The sequence below is a fragment of the Musa acuminata genome, chromosome BXJ1-5 (assembly GCF_036884655.1).
Source record: "Musa acuminata AAA Group cultivar baxijiao chromosome BXJ1-5, Cavendish_Baxijiao_AAA, whole genome shotgun sequence".
NCBI classification, from domain to species: Eukaryota; Viridiplantae; Streptophyta; class Magnoliopsida; order Zingiberales; family Musaceae; genus Musa; species Musa acuminata.
In genome coordinates, this window is record NC_088331.1 from 3,923,210 (window position 1) to 3,948,486 (window position 25,277).

The 25,277-nt window shown below is 38.5% G+C and overlaps 2 protein-coding genes across 3 annotated transcripts; both read left to right on the forward strand.

The window, feature by feature from the left end:
- Positions 1 to 2,731: 2,731 nt before the first annotated feature.
- LOC135673090 (protein RICE SALT SENSITIVE 3-like) lies at positions 2,732 to 10,199 on the forward strand. 2 transcript variants are annotated; one of them, XR_010513227.1, is made up of 10 exons: positions 2,732 to 3,020; positions 3,103 to 3,156; positions 3,262 to 3,390; positions 3,470 to 3,575; positions 3,666 to 3,707; positions 3,793 to 3,849; positions 3,959 to 4,388; positions 4,519 to 4,724; positions 6,478 to 7,016; positions 9,611 to 10,199. XR_010513227.1 is itself a non-coding variant. In XM_065181826.1 (7 exons), exons 1-7 carry the CDS (start codon positions 2,884 to 2,886, stop codon positions 4,382 to 4,384), a joined length of 951 nt encoding a protein of 316 aa, XP_065037898.1. In that variant the 5' UTR covers positions 2,733 to 2,883; the 3' UTR covers positions 4,385 to 4,517. The 2 variants fall into 2 exon arrangements, 1 of the variants encoding a protein (XP_065037898.1); XM_065181826.1 differs by lacking the exons at positions 4,519 to 4,724; positions 6,478 to 7,016; positions 9,611 to 10,199 and having other exon boundaries at positions 2,733 to 3,020; positions 3,959 to 4,517.
- An 8,587-nt stretch (positions 10,200 to 18,786) lies between these two features.
- LOC103983997 (aldehyde dehydrogenase family 2 member B7, mitochondrial) lies at positions 18,787 to 24,246 on the forward strand. The gene is made up of 11 exons (XM_009401385.3): positions 18,787 to 19,061; positions 19,871 to 20,008; positions 20,140 to 20,282; positions 20,397 to 20,550; positions 20,650 to 20,879; positions 21,231 to 21,320; positions 22,127 to 22,300; positions 22,373 to 22,510; positions 23,045 to 23,182; positions 23,267 to 23,328; positions 23,650 to 24,246. Exons 1-11 carry the CDS (start codon positions 18,974 to 18,976, stop codon positions 23,921 to 23,923), a joined length of 1,629 nt encoding a protein of 542 aa, XP_009399660.2. The 5' UTR covers positions 18,787 to 18,973; the 3' UTR covers positions 23,924 to 24,246.
- Positions 24,247 to 25,277: the final 1,031 nt, after the last annotated feature.

The following is a 25,277-nucleotide window of genomic DNA, read 5'->3' on the forward strand; positions in this document are numbered from 1 at the left end:
GTATGCGTTGCAGGGAAATGTAAGTGACATTTCAATAAAAACCTGATGACCAATAAGAAAAATCTACATAAATGATATTTCAACAGCATAAACTGCATACATGTTGCTTAGGGTGCCAAGTGCAAGCTCCAAAAATCCCCAACATGTCCAGCAAACACTCCTACTTGTGTCCCTAGTCATTTCATGGGAAACCCTCGCCAGCAGCGAGGGCGAGAAGAGAAGAGGCTTGCCGGCCTTGGGGGGTGTGAATACTTGGCCTATATGTTTCCTTGTCTGGACATTCGTCTTACAGTCGCCTGCATGAAGCCTTGCAGAGTGAGTATTTTTTTATGCTTTACAGTTAGATTTATGTACATTCTCATTTATCATTCTTGGAGGGGCACGAGAATTCCACCTGCGATCTTGTCTGTTCCACTTTGCCACCTCTTCATTTAATCCATTGTTTTCACAAAAAGATGGACGTGGAAAAGAAAATCCATGTGATCTCCATCCACATCCACGAGTAGAGAAGGTGACACTTACACTTCGATCCTACCCCTCTCTCTCTCTCTCTCTCTCTGTCCATCTTTACCCAAAGAAGAGGACAGGGGGAAATTATTAAGATAGATACGCATGCATGTCTTTGTCATGGACAAGCTGATGGCCGTGATTTCGAGTGAATGGTAAATCTGGCTACAGTGTCACTGCATTAGCTCTCTGTGGTTGTACCATGGCCTCCTTAAGTTCAACCAGGGAATGATGGGGGATGAGACTTGGAGTTGTGCATGATTGTGTGTGGCTGAAGGAGGTGAAGGACCCGCCAGTTTTGCTTTCCATGCCAGTGGAGAAGAAGAGGGTGACATGAAAGCTGCAGTGTGACGCCTCTGAGCTCACTCCATCGTCATCGCGCAACCTCATGGGACAAGGAACACTGCACCATTATCAATGCCTCACAGGCAGTAGTTCTCTTCAATCTTTTCCTTACGAACCTGCTCTGGTCTTTTCCTGATAGGCCAAAAGTACAGCGCAGAGATGCCATGCCTCCTCCACCAACATTAGAAAAGCTATAAAGTATCATCCGATAGCCGATTCATCTCATTCTTGTTTTTTGATCTCAGTCATCATCGTTTTGAATAAAAATAATTAAATGTCAAGAAAATGTATTTGATGATATCGGATGAATGATTGAGATGTAAGGTAAGATAAAAGAAAAAATGAATGACTTTCCGAAATAGTCTATTGATTCGAATCGAGATCAACATAATCAATTCGATGATTTATCGATTCCAAACTAAATTTATACAGTTTGATTAAAGTTTCTGATTTTAGAAAATCGAAATTTATAGTTCATAATTTTAAAAAAATATTATGATTTTTCTTATTTTAAATTAAAATTCTAAAAAAATTGATGATTTTAACCAGAACTAGAACTGCAACTATCGGTTTCAGTTTCGATTCCAAAACTAATCATATACGATTCAATTCTGATTCTTAAAATTTAAAAATCAAAATTATTAGTTATCGAATCAAAATTGTCGATTTCATAACCAATATTTGGTCTATTCCAAGGGATCTATATAGTTTGCAAACCTCATATAGAATGCTGTACATGGCTTGTGTTAGGAGATATATATATATATATATATATATATATATATATATATATATATATATATATATATATATATATATATATATATATATATATATATATATAATCTTTACTGGCCATTTCTCTACAGCTTGCTGTGTGAAATAAATACTGGGGGTTAAAGAATGCATGGCCAAGTTTGAGCAGGAAGAAGATGCATGTGCAAGCCACCAAGATGGACCTTCGCAAAGGTTGAGTCCTGTGGCAGCCGAGGTAAACGTGATCCATGTCCCTCAGATATACCTGCTCAGAACAATCTGTTGGGTGTGGAGAACAGTTCTTCCTAGAAAGGGTCTTATCACGAGGAAGAGACCTAATGAGAAGAAAAAGATGGTTGCTTGTCAGCATTCTCGACCTGCAGGCGCTGTTTCTATCAGTAATGTGATCCGAAATGTGTCACGGCACCACGCTAATTAACCTTACATCATTGACATTACACAGCCTTTTGTATAATCAACCAAGCATGTTTGCATCTTCAGTATTGGCTGAAGTCAAGCAGAAATTTCAGGCCAAGTGATTGCTTGCTTTTAATCTTTGTGTTGTTGTAGGGATAGGATAGAGTTCGGATTGCTGATCGTCGACAGTACAACGCATGCAAGGACTTCCAGTTTCTGAATCTAAATCGAGTTTCTCTGTTCATTAGGTTAAAAGCTGGACATCAATTTGTCCTGCTTAGTCAAACACATGTGCAGGTAGAATCAGATGCGTATATTCGAAGATAAATTGTTACATGAGATTGTAATCTTCACATGCTTCATATGGAATGATATCTCACATCCTCTTCTGAGTAGACGAAAGTATAAGTTATTGATGAGACTGCACAAACAGAGAGAGAGAGAGAGAGAGAGAGAGGTGGGGATTAGCAAGGAGACAATATAGAGGAGAAAGCTGGGGGCTCTGGAGGTCACAATGATAATATTTGACGCATCATTAAAACTGTAGCATAAGATGAGAGAGAGAGAGATGGGGATTAGCAAGGAGACAATATAGAGGAGAAAACTGGGGGCTCTGGAGGTCACAATGATAATATTTAACGCATCATTAAATACTGTAGCATAAGATGAGAGAGAGAGAGAGAGAGAGAGAGAGAGAGAGAGAGAGAGAGAGGTGTATATATTTGCTTACAGATCCCTTGGTGATGGCTTAAATGTATCAGGATAGAGGATGTTGTGGAGCTTCTCCACCGAGGAATAGAGGAGATCATAAAGGCTGTGGTGTGAGAATCTTCGTCTTGATCAACGAAAGGCCTTCTAATGGAGGAACAACTCAATCCCTTGGCAGCAACCCATCTCCTCCAACATACCCTGAGAAGCCTGTGCATCCACAAGAGCTCCCACTGGGTCTACGCCGTGTTCTGGAGGATCTTGCCAAGAAACTACCCACCACCCAAGTAAGCATTAACATGTGACATGATAGAGGAAGAACATGTATAAGCCACAATATTGTTCGGCTCTTAATCTTTGTTCTGGTAGGTGGGATCTTCAACGAGGGTTTTATGACCGAACTGGAGGAAACAGAAGGAACTGGTAACGATCATTTGGATTTCCTCACACCTGGAAACTGGTTATAATCCATTCCCATAAACGCTCCCCCTAGCCCCCCCTCTCTCTCTCTCTCTCTTCTCTCTCTAGGATACTCGCATGGGAGGATGGATTCTGCAACTTTGCTGCTTCCACCTGTGAGCAAGATCGTCAAACGAAAGGTCTCCATCCTGACCTCTTCTTCAAGATGTCCCATGAGATCTACAACTATGGAGAAGGGTTAGAGACATGCCACTCGTTTGTCATCTTTAGCAACTTGATGTTGCAGTCGTCATGTTCCTGTTAATTGTTTTGGCAGACTGATTGGAACGGTTGCAGCAGATCACAGCCATAAATGGGTGTTCGACGAACCCCAAGATCATGACACAAGTTACCTGTCGACATGGAGCAACGCTACTAATTCCGTAAGCGTGCATGCTGCTCTCCTTGTTTCTTGTTTTTGGACGAAAGAGAACCAAGAATTCTAACTCCGGGACGGTCTTTTTCTATCTCAGCAACCGAGGACATGGGAGGCTCAGTTCCAATCTGGTGTCCAGGTCAAATCCATGGCCTGAATCTAAACAGATCCATCTCCCTTCCATCAAAACTCTTAGACTGACTTGCTTCTCACCATCGATGCAGACCATAGCGCTGATAGCAGTAAGGGAAGGTGTGGTGCAGCTAGGATCCCTCACCAAGGTCTCTCTCTCTTATCTCCTCCAACTACTGTCTCCATCAAGAATTCCATGCATCAGTGGCTTAACTAGCTTTGTTCTTCGGGTGGGTGGAACATGGCAACGCAATGAAGGTGACGGAGGACCTGAGCTTCGTCATTCTACTCCGCAAGAACTTCAACTTCCTCGAGAGCATTCCCGGCGTCCTGCTACCGCACCCCTCGTCATCAGCCTTCCCGGTGAGCATCGACCGTTGCGGCGGCGGCGGCCCTCAGAATTGGCCCGTCGACGCCGGGGCGCCGCTCGTCCCAGCTGCCGAGTTTTACGAGGTCACGCCATCGATGAGCAGTCTGGAGTCTCTCCTCTCCAAGCTCCCGCCGGTGGTGCCCCCGCCGGAGATGCCGGTGCTCATGCAGAAGCCCTCCCCGGGAGTGATGGAAGCGGAGAAGGTAGCAAAAGAGGAGTATGCGTATCGGAGTGGCATATTGGAGTTGGATGGTGAGTGCAGCAGCTCTTTGCCTTACCATGTCCATGTGAGCAAAGCAGATGAAGGGTTCTAAAGCAGTAAGTAATCTGTGGAAACTATGTTTAGGTGTTCAGTGCCATTAAGAACTTTATTATTGTATGTATCTAAGATCTTAATCTGAATATGGTACAATGATGCAGTTCTAATTCAATCTACTGGTTCTTATAGTTGAGAGCCTGATGTAACATCAACATATACCTTGATGATGTGATGAGCACTCAAACTCAAAAGGATATCCATGAACAAATCATCACTGCCACCTAAAACCTCAACCTCGACAGTTTAATGCTGCAGCTTTCAGGTTCAGCAGTAAACTCCTCTGTTTCCAAGAAGTCTGAATAGATCAAACATCCTTAATATGTCAACTCTTTGAGGTGATTGCCAGGCAACTTCATCTTGCTTAATATGTCATCAACTCCATGAGTTGTGATACATGCAAATTTTAGATCAGTGGTTTTATCATTTTACATTACACTCAAATTTATTCCACTATGATATATAAAATTGCTGGTTTCTTGCTCTACTGATCCATCAAGCATGTTTTCTTTCTCTCCTTCCCTTTTATAGATGTACACAGAGCAAAACTTTTTGTCATTTAATCCAGAGTGGGGGGTCAGTAGACATGAAAATATTTCATATGCCAACACCAGAGCAAATAATGTTGCAAAAAATGGTTGCAACTCCAAGCAAGATTTATTATTCACATTGGTAGATTCTACCAATGTTTGTGTCTCTTTATGTGGACATGCCACAAAACAAAACAACACAACTGGAGAAAGGTGGTGTTTATTGTGAGGTCTCCTTGTGTTTGGTGGGCTATAAATGTATTTAATTGGCCAATTATTGATCTATTCTGCATGAACAGAACATATTTAGCATGTGAAAAATTAGAAACAGTAATGACAAGGAACAGTAGTAACTTCATGCATCAATTCTGTTCGAGAAATAACATGAAGAAGGTAATGCAATATCTACCAATATACACATAAGAGGTTAATGAGTTGCCTCTTGGAATACGTATCAATATACATGTATATTGATGAGTTGGTCGCACTTATATGGCTTATGTTGATAAGTGAATGCATTCACTTCGACTTTTGGTTATTTCCAATATTGCATCCACTGAATTATATTTCTTTGTCTTTGAAATCTTCATATTAGTATTGTGACTATATTGAGATGACATTTATGCTTCATCATTGAACTCCAAGAAAGAAATGCTTCCCTCATATTAGGTTAAGGTGGTTTGAACAAAATACACTTCATTTGAATATATCAACTAACTTAACCAAATAAAGTTTCTGAGATCAGATTTGATTGTCCGGATCAAATTCACTTCCATGAGTTGCTATTTGCACTAAATAAAAATCTGATTATAAACCTAAGCATGTTTGGAGTTGGGTAATTATAGAGAAGCTTAGGGGTATAATAGTACTTTGAGGTCGGCGGCAGCTGACGTGGAAGTACATGAGACGAATGCTCAGCAATGATTGGCCCGCAGGGGACGACAAAATCCCGATAAAATGGCACGAAACTAAACGCACCACGATGAAGACCGACGATTCTACCCCCACAGACATTTACGACGTTGGGTCCCATCGCCACAAGGTGAGGATCCGAGGTACCGTGGGACGCGTACCCGATCGCGTCAAAGATGGGCGTCGATCGAGATGAATCTAGGTAGCGGCCCGAATCCAACGGGTAGGATTCACCGAAGATCAGAGTCCACGGAATCAGGTCCGTGAATTATGGTATCTCCGAATCCAGAGCACGTGCTCGGGATCTATAAATAGGCGGAAAGACGCCGAAGCGGATGCGATTTGGGAAAAGGACCGCGACAGCGACAAAGAATTCGGTGTTCCAGGCGAGAGTCAGATCTTGATTACGATTAGAATCCTAGAAGATGGGTTTCCTGTTTCTTGTTTTCTTTCGCTGCGTTTCTCCATGGGAATAGAATCCTTGTTCTACTTCTGCTTGTGTTTGTGCGGCTTGATGTGTGGTTAAAGATTTTTGTTTCTTGAGATGGTTTTCGGTAGGCGAGGTGTGATCTTGCCGTCTATCGAAGGATTTGATCGGGTGTATTTGCTTCAGAATAGATGCTGAGCTTTGTTTCTTTCAATCTTTCAGGGGGAAATCGAAAGATCTATGTCATCTTCATTGATTCTTTCCGTCAAGTTTTATTGAGCGTTGATTCGGATTCGCGGAGTTTATGGCTGTGGTTTTTAACCTTCTCTCTCGTTGGATTTGGGATGGAAAAGGTCATGAAACTCCCAATTCATCTCCGAGTTTTACGTACGATTCCTACACGGGGTTTAGGGAGCCGGATTCTTTGAAGAGTGCAGCGAATAAGGGGCCTCGAATCCGATCAAGTTCGAGACGAACCGTGAAGAAGCGTCATAACCGGGAGGAACGGCAGATCGATAAGGAGTACGACGCAGTCCTCGTGCCCTCGGATGGGGGATGCATGTCCGGGACCGACTCCGATGATTCCGATTGGTCGATCGGGTGGTCGGAACCCCTTGACCCTGAGTTCCACTCTGAGAAAGAGGCTAATGACAGCTTTGCCGTCTTGGTCCCATGCTATGGGCGTCGTCGTTTAGAGCAGGTGGTGAGCTCCAAGAAGCATGTTTTGGGTTCTGTCGATCTCAGGGACGCTGACCATTACGGTAAAACTGTCATACAATCCTTCTTTGTTTTTCTGGCATTAGCCCCCCCAACTTGGTTGATTGACTTGCATCCCAGTACAAAATATGTTTTCTCTTGCACATGTTTACACAACATTTCATAATTCAGTATATAGCTAATGATAATTTTGTGATGTTTAGATCGATGGAATGTTAATCATTTGTTTCCTGATCACAGAAATTTGTTTGGAGAATCACCACCATTGCTTTTCTTGGAAATAAGATAGGTAACTAAAAACCTTGAGAATCTTTTTTGGAATAACATAAACAAAATTTCTGACAGATGAACTGTCATAATTTCTCTTTGGAAACTGTACTAATACTGTTAGTGAGTGGCCTTAATAAGCCTTGATTGGCTATATGCAGTTTGTGCATGTAACATTGCTTTGAAGACCGCTAGTTTCTACATATTGATTTTAGTTAATGTGCTCTGCTTTGGCTGACCTCTTTCTGAAGTTTTCACTTTCAAGGACTTGTTAAGGGGACCTTGTTTGTTTTTGTGTGTGTATGCACATGATCTCCTGCATGATTCCTCTCCTAAGCTAGGTGACCCCTATGATTTTTCGCTTAGAGAAAATGTCATTCTCAGAAATCTATCATGATGTCGTGATCTTATATCTCCGTTCTGTTTTTTGTTGATGAATGACTTGATAATACTAGTCGCATTACCCATTATTAAGCTTTTAAGAATTGGGTAATTGAAGCAATCCATTCATGATCTCTTTTCTCGAATAAAAGAGGATAAGGTTGACCGGGAAGTTGGCAGTGCTTTAGAGCTATAAGGTACATTGCTCTACAATGTTGTTTTGAGTTAGAATTGTTTTTGCCAGTAAATGCTTTAGTGTTCTTGTATATGTAAAGTAGGCTATCTCAAGCCCATGAATAACCAAATGTTTTCTTGATCAAGGTAAATGATATAGTATGGTCTTCATGAATCTGCCTAATAGGCATTCCTTTCCAAAATATTACAGTTCTGCGTCTAACTTGCACTTTTCTTATTTCCATGCCTACTAATATGCCAAAGTTCTTGCAAGCTATGCTGAGAATTTTTGTTGACACCACTTTATTCAATGAATTTTGCAATTTTAGTCTAGATGTAACTTGGTAAGCTTATTAGTTAGTAAACATCAGCAATGCAGTTAAGATACTGGTTGCTTTTGTATGAAATGCTCAAATTGGTTCGACACACTGGTTTATATGTAAAAACAGTTGTTTCTGAGGAATGCAACCTAGGTATTGCAATGCTGGATGCATTTGAGTATGTAGGTAATAAAACCACCAATATGTACTATTTCACTATAAATCCATCACCTTCTTTGAGTGGACACCACTTGCTCGTGGGGTGGGTGCCATGTATATTTGATATGGCACGTCTTAACAAATGGCACAGACTTGGTTTCAGAAACTTGTTGGCTAGATACAATTACACACACAAGTATGTATTTCATATCCTCATGCACTCTATGCATCAATGTGACTGATTCTGTTTATACAGGTTATATAAGGTAATGGTGGTATACGTCCGTGTAGATGATACCATCTTCATGCAAATTGCTGGATCACAAAACCCCCATTCTTGCTCAGCCTGGCTGATACAATTTTGCTTTGCGTTGCATTGCGTATGCTGTCCCTTTAGTATATGCTTTTGTGCATTAACTATCTCGGATAGATAGCTATTCCCTATTCATTTAGTGTACTCTAAGCTTCTTGGTATACATATCTTCTGTTTTGCAAATTGGTGAAGTACAGAGTGTCATGAGAGATCAACCATCCTGCTTGTTTTACTGACCCTGTCCTTGGCAGATTACAGTGGTGGTCCAATTTTTAAGCACTTTAATGCAATATCCAAGACACCAAATTCCACTTTGTTTATCTAGCTTTCTGGATTTTCCATGGCCGTGGCACCCAATTTCAGTACAGGATAAGTGCAATTTTGATAGCTTCTGAAAGTTCTTCAACATAAAGCTTTGGATTCACAACATGCTGGCGGACCTAAAATGCATTTTAATTCTTCAGCATTTCCCTTTACATTGTTGATAGTTTGAGGTTCAGGTTGCATTATACAGATCTATTTCTGTTTATGAATGCTTTGTTTCTAATGAAGATGATGCTCTATAGTTAGGTATTGGGATTTGAAAGTTTCAACTTCATTTTTATGTTTATAGGATGTTAGTGATAATGTGATTTGTTTTTTTTGCGTGTCTTCTATTGTTTGGCAGCCACCGATTCTGATCCTGATACTCCCCCAAAAATTTCTGTTGAATGCAACTTTATGTATGGCTGATTAATTTAATTTTTATTTTCTTTATAACAAGTGTGTTTGCTTCAAATTCAATGGAATGAGAAAGAGCTGAGAGTAGCAGTGCAGAATAAAATTTGGGTACTACACTTTATTTATATCTGATGTCTCAATTGTTTTCTAAATGTGATTCCTTCCCCTGGCTTGTTTTATTCTGTGATCCACATATATGAATGTTTTTGTAAGAGCAACATACACATTGTTCCTTGGGCTGATGTTAACTTTAAATCAGTATTTGATTTGAATTGGTGTTGACATTTGTTATTTTGTTTTGCAGATGGCAAAAGGGACATTGAACAGTGGCTTGCAGAACAATTGTCAACATGATACTGTTCTTTAGATTACTGAACATATGGAAGATTTTGGAGCTTCAGACCAAAACAAAAGCCAAAAAAAGAGAAGAAAAAGGAGAAAATTGATTCAAGAATTACGAAACGACTTGAAGGATATAAAGTCCTTGCCGGACTGCTGATGGTGTAAATAAATCAGAAGCAAATCATCCATTCCAAATTGCAGAGTGAAGGTATCAGCAAAGACAGTCATCCTCAATAAATATTCAAATTTGATTTGGAATTACTAAAGTTGGCAATATGCTTTTATTCATTATCTCCTTGCTTTCTGCCAAAAAACCAAACCTTCTCCTGTGCAGACCGACAATAATCGTGTCTTAATCTTTTTTTTTTCCTGTATAAATGTCTACATATGGAACCATCCTTTACATTTTTCTGTAAATATTATGGTCCAGGAAGGTTGGAAACTCCTTGTGGCCTGTTTGGTAGGCAGTACTCTAGCAGCAACCATGGGACTTGTAGCTAGTTCAGTTGCATGGATTGACACTGAATGAATAACATGAATTCTTCAGTTCATTTTTTTCTGGTACTTATTTTCTCTTTTTTAATAGTATATATATCAAGCCCCAAAATCCCATAAGAGGGTGTAAGTGTGTACTATATAAATCATTTATTGCAGAGAACATCACACCTAAGGGGGGATCAGAATCACTGATTCAAGATGAAGATGTCTGCTGGTGATGTTTTCAGTGCAGGCTTTGCTGTAAATTTACAAGGAGTCTCTACTATGAAAACAAACCCATTGGGCTTCTCATGAACCACTTGTGGCCCATTTGTTCTTTTTTCTGTAGAATAAAGGTTCAGCTGTGAAACACAAAACAAGAACTAAGAAAATAAGTTAATAGACAATATAACATTCATAGTCAACTTAATCACTGAGGCAATAATCTTAAGTTATCCATGTTGGAAGCCACAAAACTAAGTGGGCACCTTCTTTTGGTCAGTAGACAAGAGCTACTAAGGCTTCTTTGGAGCAATTTTGTTTGTTCACCTTACAAAAGTAACTGGTTATGATAATTTAGCTTAAGCATACAATACAAATACCAAGCTTTGTTATATGCTATTGGTAATTTCATTTGCTTGTATAATTGCCAAAAGTTTGTGTTTAAAGCCAGAAATGAGCACAATCACAAGTATGTTGTCATTTGGGGACAATTCATTGTGCAGCAAAAGTTTGAAGGATGATTTCCCTAGAAATACCCATATTTTGGGTATTTCCCAAAAATCACCCCCTCTTTTGTTTTTTTGAATAATAGTTTTAATTTTTTTAAAAAAAATTCTAAAATATCCTTCAAAACTTTTTTCATCCTTTTTTTTTATAAGTTTTTAACTGATACAGAATTTTAATTTGGCTCGTACATAATGTTCTTCAATGGGATATATTGAAAACATTATAAATACTATTGAAAGATATTATGCCTCTTTGATTGTCATTACTCATAGACCATTTCAATATTATATTTTTAAGCTTATAGTTAGTTTGATTGATGTAAGAAATCTATTTAGATCGTTTATAATATTTTTGTTATAGTGACTAGAAAATTATAACATAACAAAAATATTTTTGAGAGATAATTTTGATATTTTTAAAATTAATAATACTGTTTGAAAAAAAATAAAATGAGGATATCAATTGACAAATATGTAAAGTATGAGTATTTTCTAGGAAAAGCATCTCAGTTTGAATTGCAGAAACTCCTCTTATACAAAATTTGAACAGTAATGTGGACAAATAGTTGTGAAAATTTTTAAATAATTATATAATTATTCATGGATATAATGATTTTGGTGCAATTTCTACATTACTTCAAACAGAAAAGAGAGACATCTTTTATAAGTATTTAAGATAATTCATCAAAATGATGCCCAATGCTTTACAGTGTATTTTGTAATCATGAATGCCTGTAGACAATTGCTGACTTGGTATTGTCCCTCAAAAGCATTCAGAGAATGATTTACTCAGTTCAAATCTCATGAATTATTGAGTCCATAGAAGAATAGTGTTACTTTCAATTTAGAAACACTTCCAATTCTATGGATCACAAAGAAATTCACTAAGCCACAACATCAATTATGCTATTGAGATGAAGGGAACAGACAAATACATACAAAAAAAAAACAGCAAATAAGAACATTATATATGTGCTTAATGGGAGAGGAAAATATTGTGCTGTTCTAAACAAACAAAATGTAATTAATTAAATTAATGTCACTCCATCATCTATAGGTCTAAATTCTAAATACAACTCACTAGTGAGGCCACTTAAAAGAGAAAATTTTGGATTTATCAATATAGGTCTTGCATCCATTAACCTCCAATCTGAGGTCTCATCATGGCTGAGAAAATAGAAATCATGCCTCGGAGCACAATGCTCTATTGTGAGATTTTATGTACGAATAAAGGATTGGTTCCATATGGTGAATACATTCTTAATCATTCCTAATGAGTTAAGAATGAAAATAATGAGTAATGTCTTTGTTCATTTTGGGTCTTACTAACTACAACTCAAAATCATCAAAAGGAAATCAATAAATACAATTGAGAAAATTGATTTAGAATTGGGAAGAGTTCAATGCATGATTGGCAAAATAAAGAAAGAAAGTTAAAGAAGGAAAAGTAGGCCTTTCTTTAAACAACTCAAGTTCTATCTTCTTCACGAGCAGAAGGTCACAAACATCGAAGAAAACTGCACAAAAAAGAAAGACCATATTTGTTCCTTCGAGTTCTAAATCAACATTGCATTAGAAGAATTAGGTCATAATGTGTGAACAAACTAAGCTTGACGTATGTCGATCTCTTACCGATATAAAAACTCGTAAAAATATCCATAAAATCATCAATAAAATATTAGAACCAGATATCGTAAGAATAGAGTAAATAGCAGTAGCAAACACAGACAAATGTAGCTAAATAACTATGAAGTAATACAAACCAATAATACTATAGCAGAAGAAGATTCTTATACATGTACATCCATGGATATCATGGCATGTACAGCTCGGAAAGAGCCCTCAGGACCTGCACTTTCAGCCTCAACTGGAAGATATAGTCGGCGGTGTGCAGGAAGAGCTGCGCTGCCGGCAACTGCCTCCCACCCGGCACGAGCCGCTGCAGCTCCCTCACCTTCTTCTGCACCGGACTGCGAACGGCGTGCCTCCCTTTGCCCCTCATCGGCCTAGCAAACGAGTCGCGCTTCCCTCTTGCCGCCTCCAGCCGTCGCCGATGCATTAGGAGGGAGGAGGTGATGATGGGGGGAAATGTGTGATGGTAGGGAAGAGGAGAGAGGCGTGGCTGAATGAAGGAGAGAAGAGGAGCTTATAAATGAGTAAGAGATGGATGAGTGCGAGAGAGAGAGAGAGAGAGAGAGAGAGAGAGAGAGAGAGAGAGAGAGATAGAGAGAGAGAGAGTACAAGAACGCCATGTGCGCCACTCGGACGAAGATGCTAAAGCATGGGGGAGGATTTTTGTCGTCTTGCTGGATCGGGGCCCCCGCTGTGGATGCCACGTCACGTCAGCCGCACGCGTCTGACAGCCGTCGTGCCTGTAGGGGACAGCGTCTGGTTTACTACGATACCTACAGAGGGAGAGAGAGAGAGAGAGAGAGAGAGAGAGAGAGTTGACATGGCTGCATCTACGTTTGGCTTGCATGCATGTCTTCTCTGAAGCCTCGGCTGCAAGCAGCTGTCGAACCTAACGTTTGCAGCACCGGTTTACACCCAAAGGAATTCATCTCTAGCATGCAATGCATGCGCGATCACGAGCTCATCGGCGTTGGTGGTGCTGTGCTCGAGATTCGCAGTTGGTCCAAGAAAACTCCCATCGTTCCTTCTCTTTTCTTTGCACCGCAAACACCGAGTCATGTTGTGACTGTCTTCACTGATCCAAAGCCACTATATTTATCCGTGATAGCTATGCAACCTTATCTTGCGACTAAAGCAGAAGCCAAGAAATGAGATGCCACAGGCATGTGGTGGTGCTCAAGAAGGTGAGCCTCCGTTCCCGTTTCAGATACCGAGTTGTTGCCACATGGTGGTTGATGCACATTTATTCTAAATAATGGCACGGTTTAGGTAAACTAATGATTGCAGCTTGTCCAGGGAGACCTAACTGAGCAAGATTGGACAGCTGAATCACAAGTCTGACCTAATTTTTCAGCTCGATCATGAGGACAGCGGAGGGATGTATAAGTAGTGCTCTACCATGACCTATGGACATCAAGGTGGTGATCTACACATGTAATGATTTGCCTTTCATGCCATGTATTTGTGTTTGCATGAGCATATTTCATGTCAACCTGTGATTGGCACATGAAATATAGACACTTATCAGAATCTCTAGTGGGGTTTATGGTTCTCCAACCTGTATCCAACCCATTGTCTTCCGATATTTGTTTCCTAACCACAATCACATACTGTTGTGATAAAATATTTGGATGAATTTTCTAGAAACTAAATGCCGTTCCCTGCAAAGATTGTCTTTGACTTGCTGCTGCATAGTAATCCTAATGGTTCTTGGAGTTACTCTTCAAACAAACAGGAAAAGAGAGGCACTGAATTAAATAAAAGCAATCCTCCATTGCAAAAGCTCAATATTATGATCAGCTAAATGTTGGCATGATGTTTCCTGAGCTTTCTAATCTCCCAGAACGGAACACAAGATGATATCCGAAGAGCAGGCGACAAAATGGGAGTGACAACCGAGAGAATGCTGTGTGTGTGTGAGCTGTATTCGGTTCGAGCTGAGCTATATGCTCGAATGATGCAAGTGACGATCGACATGGGTATGCAGCATTAAATCATTCTGTTGAAGGCCACCATCGACCGTACTCTACACCGTCTCTTGTTTCCTAGGTTTCCTCCGGTAATACTGTTGTCGAGCGTTTAGCAGTGGTAGCCATCTCGGCTTGAGAGAGACAGGGAGAGGGGGGTGGGCACAATGAGCTGTGTTCATGTGAGGTGGGACGCCATCCCCCCTCCTCATCACTACAAGGAACGGGATGGATGCTGTGGATAGAGAGGTGTCATGTGCTTCCATGTGCACCCGCCCGTTCTAACAGCTAAGCAGGAAAGGGCCAACACCATCACGCCTCCTCTCCTCCTTCATGGCCGTGCTTTGTCATCGACAACAACCCCTCTCTCTATCTCTATCTCTTTCTCCTCCTCCTCCTCCTCCTCCTCCTCGACAAAAGTTGGCCATGTCCCCTACCTCGTCCGCTTATGGTCCCTATCATGCCACCACTACCATTGCTACTACAACTTAATTATCATGTATCGACGTATATCTGTAATGTTAACAATCGGGCGCAAACAACACTGCTTTCGAAGATTGTGTACTAATTATTTGCGTAGGTTGAGTTCATACAGGGTTGGAAGATATGTGATCAGTCGGCACATGCAGTGTTAGGGAATTCTTAGGCATTGCTTAATTAGATATGTTGCAAGTGAGTGGGTGGACCTGCTGCCTCATTAAGGATCACATTATTACGACTACACAATGACTTATAGTGGATGTTACCTTGATGCGAGGCCATTATCTAGTCACCACCCTCTGTGCTTCAACCAGGTTTACTACGTTTGGGATGCTAGAATATATATATATATATCTATATATCTATGTTATGGTGTTACACTTGCTAGTCTTGTAAGAAAATATACTACTTCACTTTCTCTTGTGTAGCGTATATATATTATGTTCGACCTCTGATTTCGTGGAGCAAACGGGCTCGTGATCACGTCTTGGGAGGACAAAGTGTGAAATAAGTAACCATAATAAACTCATGCAAATGATGAATATATTCTGCAAGGAAGTCATTACGGCATTGGACGTGGATTCATAATTGATCGAAAGACATCTTTGGATGTGGATTCATAATTGCAAGGAGTCAAAGGCATTTAACGACTTTCTGATTCTTGTTCCACACATTCTCTCTCTGTGTATATATATCTAAGGCCTTATATGGCCTGGTAGTGTGGGCCGAGATGGTGGCCCATATAATAATAATAATAAATAATAAATAATAAATAATAATAATAATAATAATAATAATAATAATAATAATAATAGATAATCGATGGCTATTGACCTTAGTTGACTTGGATTTATTTGAGTTGAATTGATTTGTTTGACATGGATATCAAACCAATTTAATAAAAATTAAATTATTTAATTTTATATTAATCCATTTTTTTCTCTAAATTATTTGGTTTGACATGGATATCAAACCAATCTAAAATTATTTTAGATTTTAGATTATCCTTTTTTTTTTTCTAAATTATCCCACTGCTCTCGTTTTCAAATTATCCCCACCTCCTTCCTCCTCATCCTTCATCTTAATTTCATCTTCAATCTCTTTCCTCGCATTCCACCTCCCAACCTCTCTAGCACCTCCTCCTCTATTGCCCCCTCCCTCCCCTCCTCCTCACAACTTACCTAGATTAATTGTTGCACTTAAGTTACACTAATTCATAGACTATATTAAAATATATATTCAAAATTATATAATATTATCTAATAAATATAATAAAACTAAAAAAATTAAATTATCCTTAAAAATTATTAATTTTTATATAAATTTTATCTTAAATTATCTAAAAAAATTTGTTACTTGAGTTATACTAATTCATATAATATATTTTTTTATAAAATTAATTTTAATATATTATAAATACGAAAAGTTATACCAAATATCTTATAATAATATGCTAGTAGTTTTGAAAAAGTTTGGATTGGTTTATTGAAAATTAACTCAAGTTATATGTTATTATATATTCAACTAAAAAAGCATATTTAGAAACTTAATCACTCTAAACTCATAAGAAATTTAAATAAATAATATTATATATTTTAGAATCAAGTACTAGTTGATAAGTCATATGTTATCGTTATTGGTGCGATGGGCTCACGAGAAATTATCCAAGCGATGGGCATACCTGTACGGTTTTACCCTCTTAAAGCTCATGAATTTTAAAAAAACATCTTTAAGGGTAAATGTGACCCGACAAACTTATAAGTTCTTGATTCCCCTACTCCTCAATCAATATGAGACTAAATGTCCATATCATTAATATTTTTGGAGAGACATGGATTTGTTTGATGAAAATCAACTCAAATTATGCTTTAGTTATGCTTAATCACTCAATCACAAATTCAACACTCTAGTAATTCTGAAGAAGTATGGATAGGTTTGATAAAAACTCAAAGAGTTATATTTAATCATAGATTCAACATAAAACTATCTCATTTCAAAAATTAATTATCATAAATTCATACAAAAATATTTTTTTAATAAATATAGTAGCATCTCATCCTAGAAATTATGGAGAAGCTAGAATAGTTTTGATAAAAATTTAAGGAATTATATTTGATTCACACTCCATCATGGATTCAACATGAAGTTACCCTATTTAAAAAATTAAACATCCTAAATTCACATAGAAATAATAATAATAATAATAAAAATAATAATAATATATTAACATATCAGCTTTGTAGTTCATGAGAAATTTAGATAGGTTTATTAAAAATTCAAAGAGTTATACTCCCTTTATCACATATTTAACCAAAAATAGCTTATTTTAAAAATTAAGCACTCTAAATTTATAAAAATAAAAAATAATATTAAACATATTATTATCTCACTCTAATAGTTTTAAAAATATTTGGATAGATTTTATTAAAATTCAACGGGTTACATTTGATCACCTATTCAACCCAAAAATACCACTTTAAAAATTTATTCACCCTAAAATCATAAAAAATTAAATTAAATATCTTATAATACTCCAGTAGTTTTAGAAAAATTTGAATTGATTTGATAAAAATATTTTGGTTACACTCAAGCTATACTTAGATTATACTCGCTCGTGCATTTGACAAAGTGTAACCTAATCGATTACGAGACTCGATCCAATCCGAAATGATTCATTTCGAATCACTCATACTATATTGAATTGGCTCATGAATCCGTGACTTAAAATAGTCCAATTCAAAGATATTATTAATTAAAAAAAAATCCTTTGATAAGAATGAAATATAAAAGTTATAAGAGTGTTGTTAAATGATGAAACCTAATGCTACAAGTCTTTTTCTAATAAACTATATAGAGAGATGTCAAGAAGACACGTCCAACATATTTCATAGTAACAATGTAAAGCAACGACTCATCTCACGAGGCTGACATGTACAGGTGGTGATGCGCCAAAAGTCTTGAACTTTGTTCCAATCATTTTCCCCACTCAGATCAATAAATACAATATTATTTTCGATTCAGCTCTTTTGATGTGAATGATATGTGGCAGTTTGTGTGTCGACCTACTCGACCTATAGACTACCTAATCCATAAAGTAGCTTAAAAATTCACACACTCGAAATCTGTCGAAAGACATTTACAGAGAAGAAAAACGAATGATATATTTATATAATTATATTTTGAAAGAAAAAACTTCATCTCATGAAGACGATGGTGACGAGAAGTCGTTGATGTCTGTCACGTCTATCTTTGTTAAAATAAGGAAGGAAAAGATCATAGGTAATGAGATATTAGAATCATTTGGTGGACGACAGACGACGATGAAAATTTTTTGATGATGATAATAATAAAAAAAAAAAAAGATAAATCTACGAGATCGAGATCGAGATAAAGATAATAAATGTGGGGTGATCATTAAAGAGATAATTTTAAAATTAAAATACTATTTAAAAAAATAATATAAAAAATACTCATATATATATATATATATATATATATATATATATTATGGAGAGAAACTAATGCCCTAATCGAGTTAAAAATCCACGTTGGCGGGAGAAAGGACACATAAAAACAGTTTTATTTCGAAAACCTCCTTTCTTAATTTTTTTTTCTCTTAAATATTAGAAAATATATAAATAGGTGGGCCCGCATAGGAGTTTGGTGGTCGCAGAGCACTCTGCCACACCTTGTCGTCTCTTCGCTAGCCCACGTGGCCAACTGAGGTGCAACTCGAGAGTTATTGAAATCGGATGTGGACAGGCCAATATTAACGTCACCCACGGTGCTACCAAATACGGAATCGTGGGACCATCGAGTGTCTGGTAGATAGGAGATGAGAGAGGCCGTTGGGGAGATACGGCTAGGGGCACTTAGCGCTCTATGTAGAAGTCACACACCATCATCGCCTTGAGAAGCAGGGGATCTGCAGAGAGAGGTGGTCATTTATTCTTCCTCCGCTTCTGCTCCCCACTCCCACTCCCACTCCGACTTCCGAGCTTTAACTTTGGTACGATACCAAGTGTCCCGGCAATAAAGGCTATGGCGGCTCGGAGGCTCGCATGTTCCCTACTGTCGCGCTCCGGCGCCGCTTGCGCTCCCTCACTGTCCCGCTCCGTGTTTGGGGGAGGTCGATCCTGCCTCTGTTGAAATTAGATTTTTGTTTTTTTTCTTCCTTTTTTAGGTTTATCTAATTTTTCATCATAATATTAGCGAATCCGTTGTCAAAATCTCGTCTTGTAATCGCAGGGCTTCCCAACCCACCCCCCCTCTCTTTTTTTGGTGTCAAATTAGATGTTACTGTCGAATCTGCAATTTTTATTATTTTTTGGTCGGCTGGCTAATCTCTTTTACTTTTTGTTGGCATAAAGATTGAGCTTTTATTTTATTTTCTTCGAGTCTTTCGATTTTTTTTTATAGAAGACGATTTTTTTTTGTCCGAAAATTATTTGGAATTGTGATACTAGCGATTTATTCTCCTTTCGCTTAGGATCAGTGCGAAAATTTAAGGATTTTCTATATTTTTGTGATTCCCTGGTGTTTTTAGAGGACGAAAATTTTGATCTTTTTTGCTTCTGATTAGGTTCTGTTTGGTTTGTTTGGAACATGAGACATGGCGACGTCGTCTGGGATCTTTCTTCATACTCGTAACTAAAAGGAACAACTTTTGGGAACGGAGAGGAAAAGTCTAGCTTTTTGGTTGATGAACTATGCATCGTCAAATAAAACCTTTGTATAATAGACAACGAGGGGAAGATACCCTTATTTTGCATTTGATTCTGGTGGTCTTCTCAAGGCAAGGAATATTATGATTCTTGGATTCTAACGCTTCCATTTCTCGAGGATGGTCCATGTTGATACGAGCTATCGTGCAATTTGTAATTCTTGGATGTTCTAAAGAACCGAATCTGATTGCGCGATATAAATTGCTGACTGCAGATAGGATACATGGTTCAGCATCTGGTGTTCTTCGAGGGTTTAGCACTGCTACTGCAATCGAAGAGCCAATTCAGCCACCAGTTCAAGTAAACCACACGCAGCTTCTAATAAACGGACAGTTTGTGGACTCAGCATCAGGTAAATTCGTCAGCTTGATTTGAATCAGAATCTCATTGTATCATATTGAAACTTGGGTGCTTAATTCATCGTTTTCATCTCTATAGTTGCATTGCATAAAAACTGAGTCTTGGTTTATTCCCTGGTACCAGGAAGGACTTTCCCAACGTTAGATCCTAGGACTGGGGAACTGATTGCACATGTTGCTGAAGGAGACGTGGAAGATGTCAACCGAGCTGTCGTCGCTGCTCGTAAGGCTTTTGATGAAGGACCATGGCCTAAGATGACCGGTTATGTAATACTCTGAAGTTTTCACAAGGGATCATCTTTGTTATGCCTTATATGTTTGGATTATGTTCTCTTGCTAGATTCTGTAATAGACTAAGATTGGGAGAAATTATTGATGCAGCAAAGATCATGCATACTCTATCGGTTTGCGGATCTGATTGAGAAACACAATGATGAGATTGCTGCACTTGAGACTTGGGACAATGGGAAGCCTTATGAACAGGCTGCTAAGGCTGAAATTCCAACTTTGGCACGGTTGATGAGATACTATGCTGGTAAATAATGTAGATATCTGTTGAATGTTTCACCCTTTTATCTAGTCTTAGTGATGCTTTTTTCTAGATGATAGATATCCAACTCCTTGAATCTACCAGGTTGGGCAGACAAGATACATGGACTCATTGTGCCAGCTGATAGTCCACATCATGTGCAGGTGTTGCATGAGCCCATTGGTGTTGCAGGGCAGATTATCCCCTGGAATTTTCCACTTCTTATGTTTGCTTGGAAGGTGGGGCCTGCATTAGCATGTGGTAACACTATTGTATTGAAGACTGCAGAGCAAACACCCCTATCTGCCCTATTGGTCTCAAAGCTATTCCATGAGGTTGGTGGGGCAATTGCATGTTTTATTTTGTGTTTTATGGCCCAAGTTTCTGTCTATTGATCCCAATATTGTCCCTTTACTAGTTCCCAAACTAGCTTGAACTAAAGCCAATAAAGTGTCACCATGACCATGGTTATCTTAAAGGTAACCTTCACCACAGATTGTCTATCTATTGGCAGGACATTAAACTATTCTTAAATAGTTTTCTTTAATTTAAAGGATTAATATAATTACTGTGTCTTTGGATGAGTTAACCTTATAATGTCATTTGGAATATCTTGATCTTATCTTATTTCTTTCTGTTTTCCTCTTGTCCTACTGATCTATTTTCTATCTTCTGTGATGAATCAGGCTGGCCTTCCTGATGGTGTTCTTAATGTTATATCTGGATTTGGTCCAACTGCTGGTGCAGCTCTTGCTAGTCACATGGATGTTGACAAGGTACCAGAAAATTTCATTTTTGTATCAAGAATTTGAACTTTTTAGGAACATAAGATTTGATGCTACTTTCCACAGTGATGACTATTGCCCACATGCTGCACTCATTAGCTCACCCTTTGGCAATTTAAACTTGTATCTCTTACTTTATTAATTACGTCACATCTGATATTCTTGTCAGTTTAGGCATCAGATGTAATGTGATAAATAATATAAAAGAATATCATATCTACCCATGCTGATGTAGAGCATTTGAAAAATAGTAATGTGGTAATGGTTTTACTGGACTTAGTAAATTTTATTTGTAGATGCATAGAAACATCAAAAACAACCTATCTTCTTTATATGTTTGTAGCATGATTGAACCAAGAAAACTGCATAGTTAAAGTGGATTGTACGAACCGTTTGGAACTTATTTTCTGAAGGATGATATCACTATATTGGCAAATTTGTTGTTAAATAGATTTAGGGTTGTACATGTATAAGATGAAATCATGGTGGCTACGGTTAATTTCTAGTTTCTTCTGTCCTGTGATTTTTGAAGGAACAAAAAATTTAAAGAAGAAACAAGATGAGTAATTCCTAGTTTGTAATATGTGCACAGGCCTCTGTTATGATTGTATACAGAAGGAATGCTTATCATCCCATATTGGCTTCCTATTGAAGCAAATAATATTTAATTGGCTTAAGGTGAAGTTTAGGTACATCCTAAGCATCGTCTTCTAAAGACACATCACGGATGCCAGTGACAGATAATATTTTTTATTACCTATCTTATATATCTAATCCCTTGCTATCATTATGGTCAGCTTGCTTTTACTGGATCTACTGATACCGGCAAAATTGTTCTTGAACTGGCTGCAAGAAGCAATCTTAAGCCAGTGACATTAGAGCTCGGGGGAAAATCTCCAATAATCATAATGGATGATGCTGATATTGACCAGGCTGTAGAGGTTGCACATTTTGCTTTATTCTTCAACCAGGTAGGTGTTTTCCTTTCCAATTAAATATGTCTGTTTGGAGACATTTTTCCTGACGTAAATTGCCTTCTACAGGGACAGTGCTGCTGTGCTGGGTCTCGTACATTTGTACATGAGCGTGTGTATGATGAGTTTGTAGAGAAGGCTAAAGCGCGCGCGTTAAAACGTGTTGTTGGAGACCCCTTCAGAAAGGGTGTTGAACAAGGCCCTCAGGTAGATTTGTGGTTCTCTTCTTGCTTTGTTGTTTTCTATGTTCTGGTACATGAATTCTTGGTGACTTGTCATCCCCTTGAACCTTGTACGCTTTCAAAGAGCTTCAGTGATCTATTTGTGAGGCACAGAGTAGCAGATATCTAATTGATGGAATTGAATTGGTTGAAACAGGATATCGTATCGCTTAATTGTCATTATGTTTTGCATGATTTGTGAAAACTCATGTTTTCAAAGCTCAGTCTACTTTTTGAGATGTGGGCTAAAGCGTCAAAGTTCTTATACCTGCACAAAACCATATGGAGTAATATAATTTGGCTTTTGCAAGATGGCTTCCTACTACATTTGGTGTAAGAGTGCTATGTCGGAGTAATTTCCAAAGAAAATGTTTTCTGCTCAACCAAAATATAATTTTTTCTGCACTTTCTTCTTCTCCACCCACGTCCAATCAAGCTATGACCTCCTGGTTGTTGCTTGTTACCTTTCAGTATTTGAAGAACAATTACCGATGTACTTATTAATCTCTGGATATCTCAGATCGACGAGGAGCAGTTCAGCAAGATCTTGCACTACATTAAGTCTGGGGTTGATAGCGGTGCCACCCTCGTGACAGGAGGTGATCGAATAGGAAGCAAAGGTTACTATATTCAGCCTACCGTTTTCAGTGATGTAGAGGTATGGTTTGATCTATACCCTTTAGAAAATCTCCATGAAAGTACATCTATGCTCTAATCTGTCTGTGATGTATGGCTTTTCCAGGACAAAATGAAGATAGCAAAAGAAGAGATCTTTGGGCCAGTTCAAACGATCCTTAAGTTCAAGTGAGCACTATTTCTGCTAAAAGATGTTCTTTATCGGATACTTAACTTTGGCTGGTGATTTGGTCCAATCTTCAACATTTTACAGTATTAAGCTGAAATCTTCAGTATAATGTCAGTAAAGTCCTACCAAGCTATGCTTGTACTCAGTTAACAGATACTTTTGCTGATGTTTTGGTCCCATCTTCTACATTTTACTCAAGTATTAAGCTGAAATCTTCGGTATCATGTCAATGAAGTCCTACCAATTATGCCTGTACTAAGTTAACAGAGACAGCCTTTTGTTGGCTTGAAGCTCACTTGCACTTGGTTGGTCGATGACAGGGATGTCAATGAGGTCATACAAAGGGCAAACACCACTCGCTATGGTTTGGCTGCTGGAGTATTTACTCACAATCTCAACACCGCAAACACCTTTATGCGAGCGCTACGAGCTGGAACTGTATGGATCAACTGCTATGATGTCTTCGATGCTGCAATCCCTTTTGGTGGTTACAAGATGAGTGGGAATGGAAGGGAGAAGGGGATCGATAGCCTGAAGAACTACTTGCAGGTCAAGGCAGTTGTCACTCCCTTGAAGAACCCTGCATGGCCGTAAATGACATGATGAAACATTGTGTAGCTCCTGCCTGTTTGTTATGAGAACCTCCATGTATGACAGCTCTAATAAGCTTCTGTGCTACTCGAATAGTTGTGATATCAGTGGTGTATCTTAAGCCTTGTCGAGTTCTTAACCTGCTAATGAGTTGGAAGTAAGTGCTTGTAATCCTCAAACTTTATGCTGTTGTGCTGTCGCTGACATGCAGAACTGATCAACTCATTGTGCCATTGCCCTGTGGCTTCTTTCGGACAGTCATGTAGAAGATTCAATGTCTGATTGAATCATCCTTGTGTGAGAATAATAAACTTCTTTCTGATGCATTCCCTTTCCATCTTCTGCCATCTGATAGGATCAACCTTCCAACTCTCAAAGATCTTCAGATTAAAGATTAACAGGTCTCTTCCCCGCATTAGCAGCAGAATCTGGTCCATTCCATAATTGTACATGGGAGGAAAGATTTTAAATCTCAGTCTGACTACCTCGGATCAGTTTGATTTTTTCATCATGTATGCATCATTTTTCTGATTGAGCTTTCTGCTGCACACAAGAATGCATGAATGCAGATCTGTAGAAATCATAATAAATATATGTTCATTGTATTATTCCTTCTCTTCTCTTTCAAATGCAAGAAAGCCAACATTCACAAGGATATGTATACTGTGTAAAGAACTGAATTGAACCCAATTCCTCACAAAGACTTACAGATCGCCTTCTCACCTCACCAATGATCGTGTATGCTGGTTTGTATCATCCATTACCCCATGATTCATCTTGATCTCAGATCCATCTGGCATATGAGGCAGACTCTGCTCCTCACCATCCACGAATCCATACACTGCATGGAAACAACGAGTACATGCACCTGTCACCCACCTCAAAACTCCTCAAGCACACGACACAGGCTAATGCAAAGTAGTGACATGGGAGGTTCTCCAGTTCCTCCGGCGACAAGCCATTTCCGGCGTCGGCGAGTCGCCTATGGTGGTGTCGAGAGTCCTGAAAACTCTCGAGAGACGACAGACATGGGTGTTCAGTATGGTGATGATGACAGCTCCCACAAGAACAAGGAGGATTGCCATAATTTGTGTCACAATTCAACACTTGCTCAGTCTTTAAACACCGAGGAAGTCTGCCGCAACTCTCTGTCAGGCACGGAGGACCGACCATATCAGAGGACATCAAGAGTCACAATATCGAAAGATGAAAGGGATGTGACAGCAAGCTCTTTGATGATCGTGCTTACTGTTATCAGCCTTTGCCTTCGTTTCTTGGCCTAATTAGGTAGCCAATTAATAGATCATTATCACAAATGCAAATTTACAAAAAATAATCAAAGATTAAATAATAAAAA

What these genes read in the sequence shown, in the direction of transcription:
- LOC103983997 (XM_009401385.3), top strand. Translation starts at nt 18,974, where the DNA reads ATGGCGGCTCGGAGGCTCGCATGTTCCCTACTGTCGCGCTCCGGCGCC. An exon ending in CCGCTCCGTGTTTGGGGGAG is followed by an intron (nt 19,062 to 19,870) that starts GTCGATCCTGCC and finishes TGCTGACTGCAG; the next exon opens with ATAGGATACATGGTTCAGCA. An exon ending in TTGCTTTATTCTTCAACCAG is followed by an intron (nt 22,301 to 22,372) that starts GTAGGTGTTTTC and finishes TGCCTTCTACAG; the next exon opens with GGACAGTGCTGCTGTGCTGG.
- LOC135673090 (XM_065181826.1), top strand. Translation starts at nt 2,884, where the DNA reads ATGGAGGAACAACTCAATCCCTTGGCAGCAACCCATCTCCTCCAACAT. An exon ending in GGAGGAAACAGAAGGAACTG is followed by an intron (nt 3,157 to 3,261) that starts GTAACGATCATT and finishes TTCTCTCTCTAG; the next exon opens with GATACTCGCATGGGAGGATG. An exon ending in GGAGCAACGCTACTAATTCC is followed by an intron (nt 3,576 to 3,665) that starts GTAAGCGTGCAT and finishes TTTCTATCTCAG; the next exon opens with CAACCGAGGACATGGGAGGC.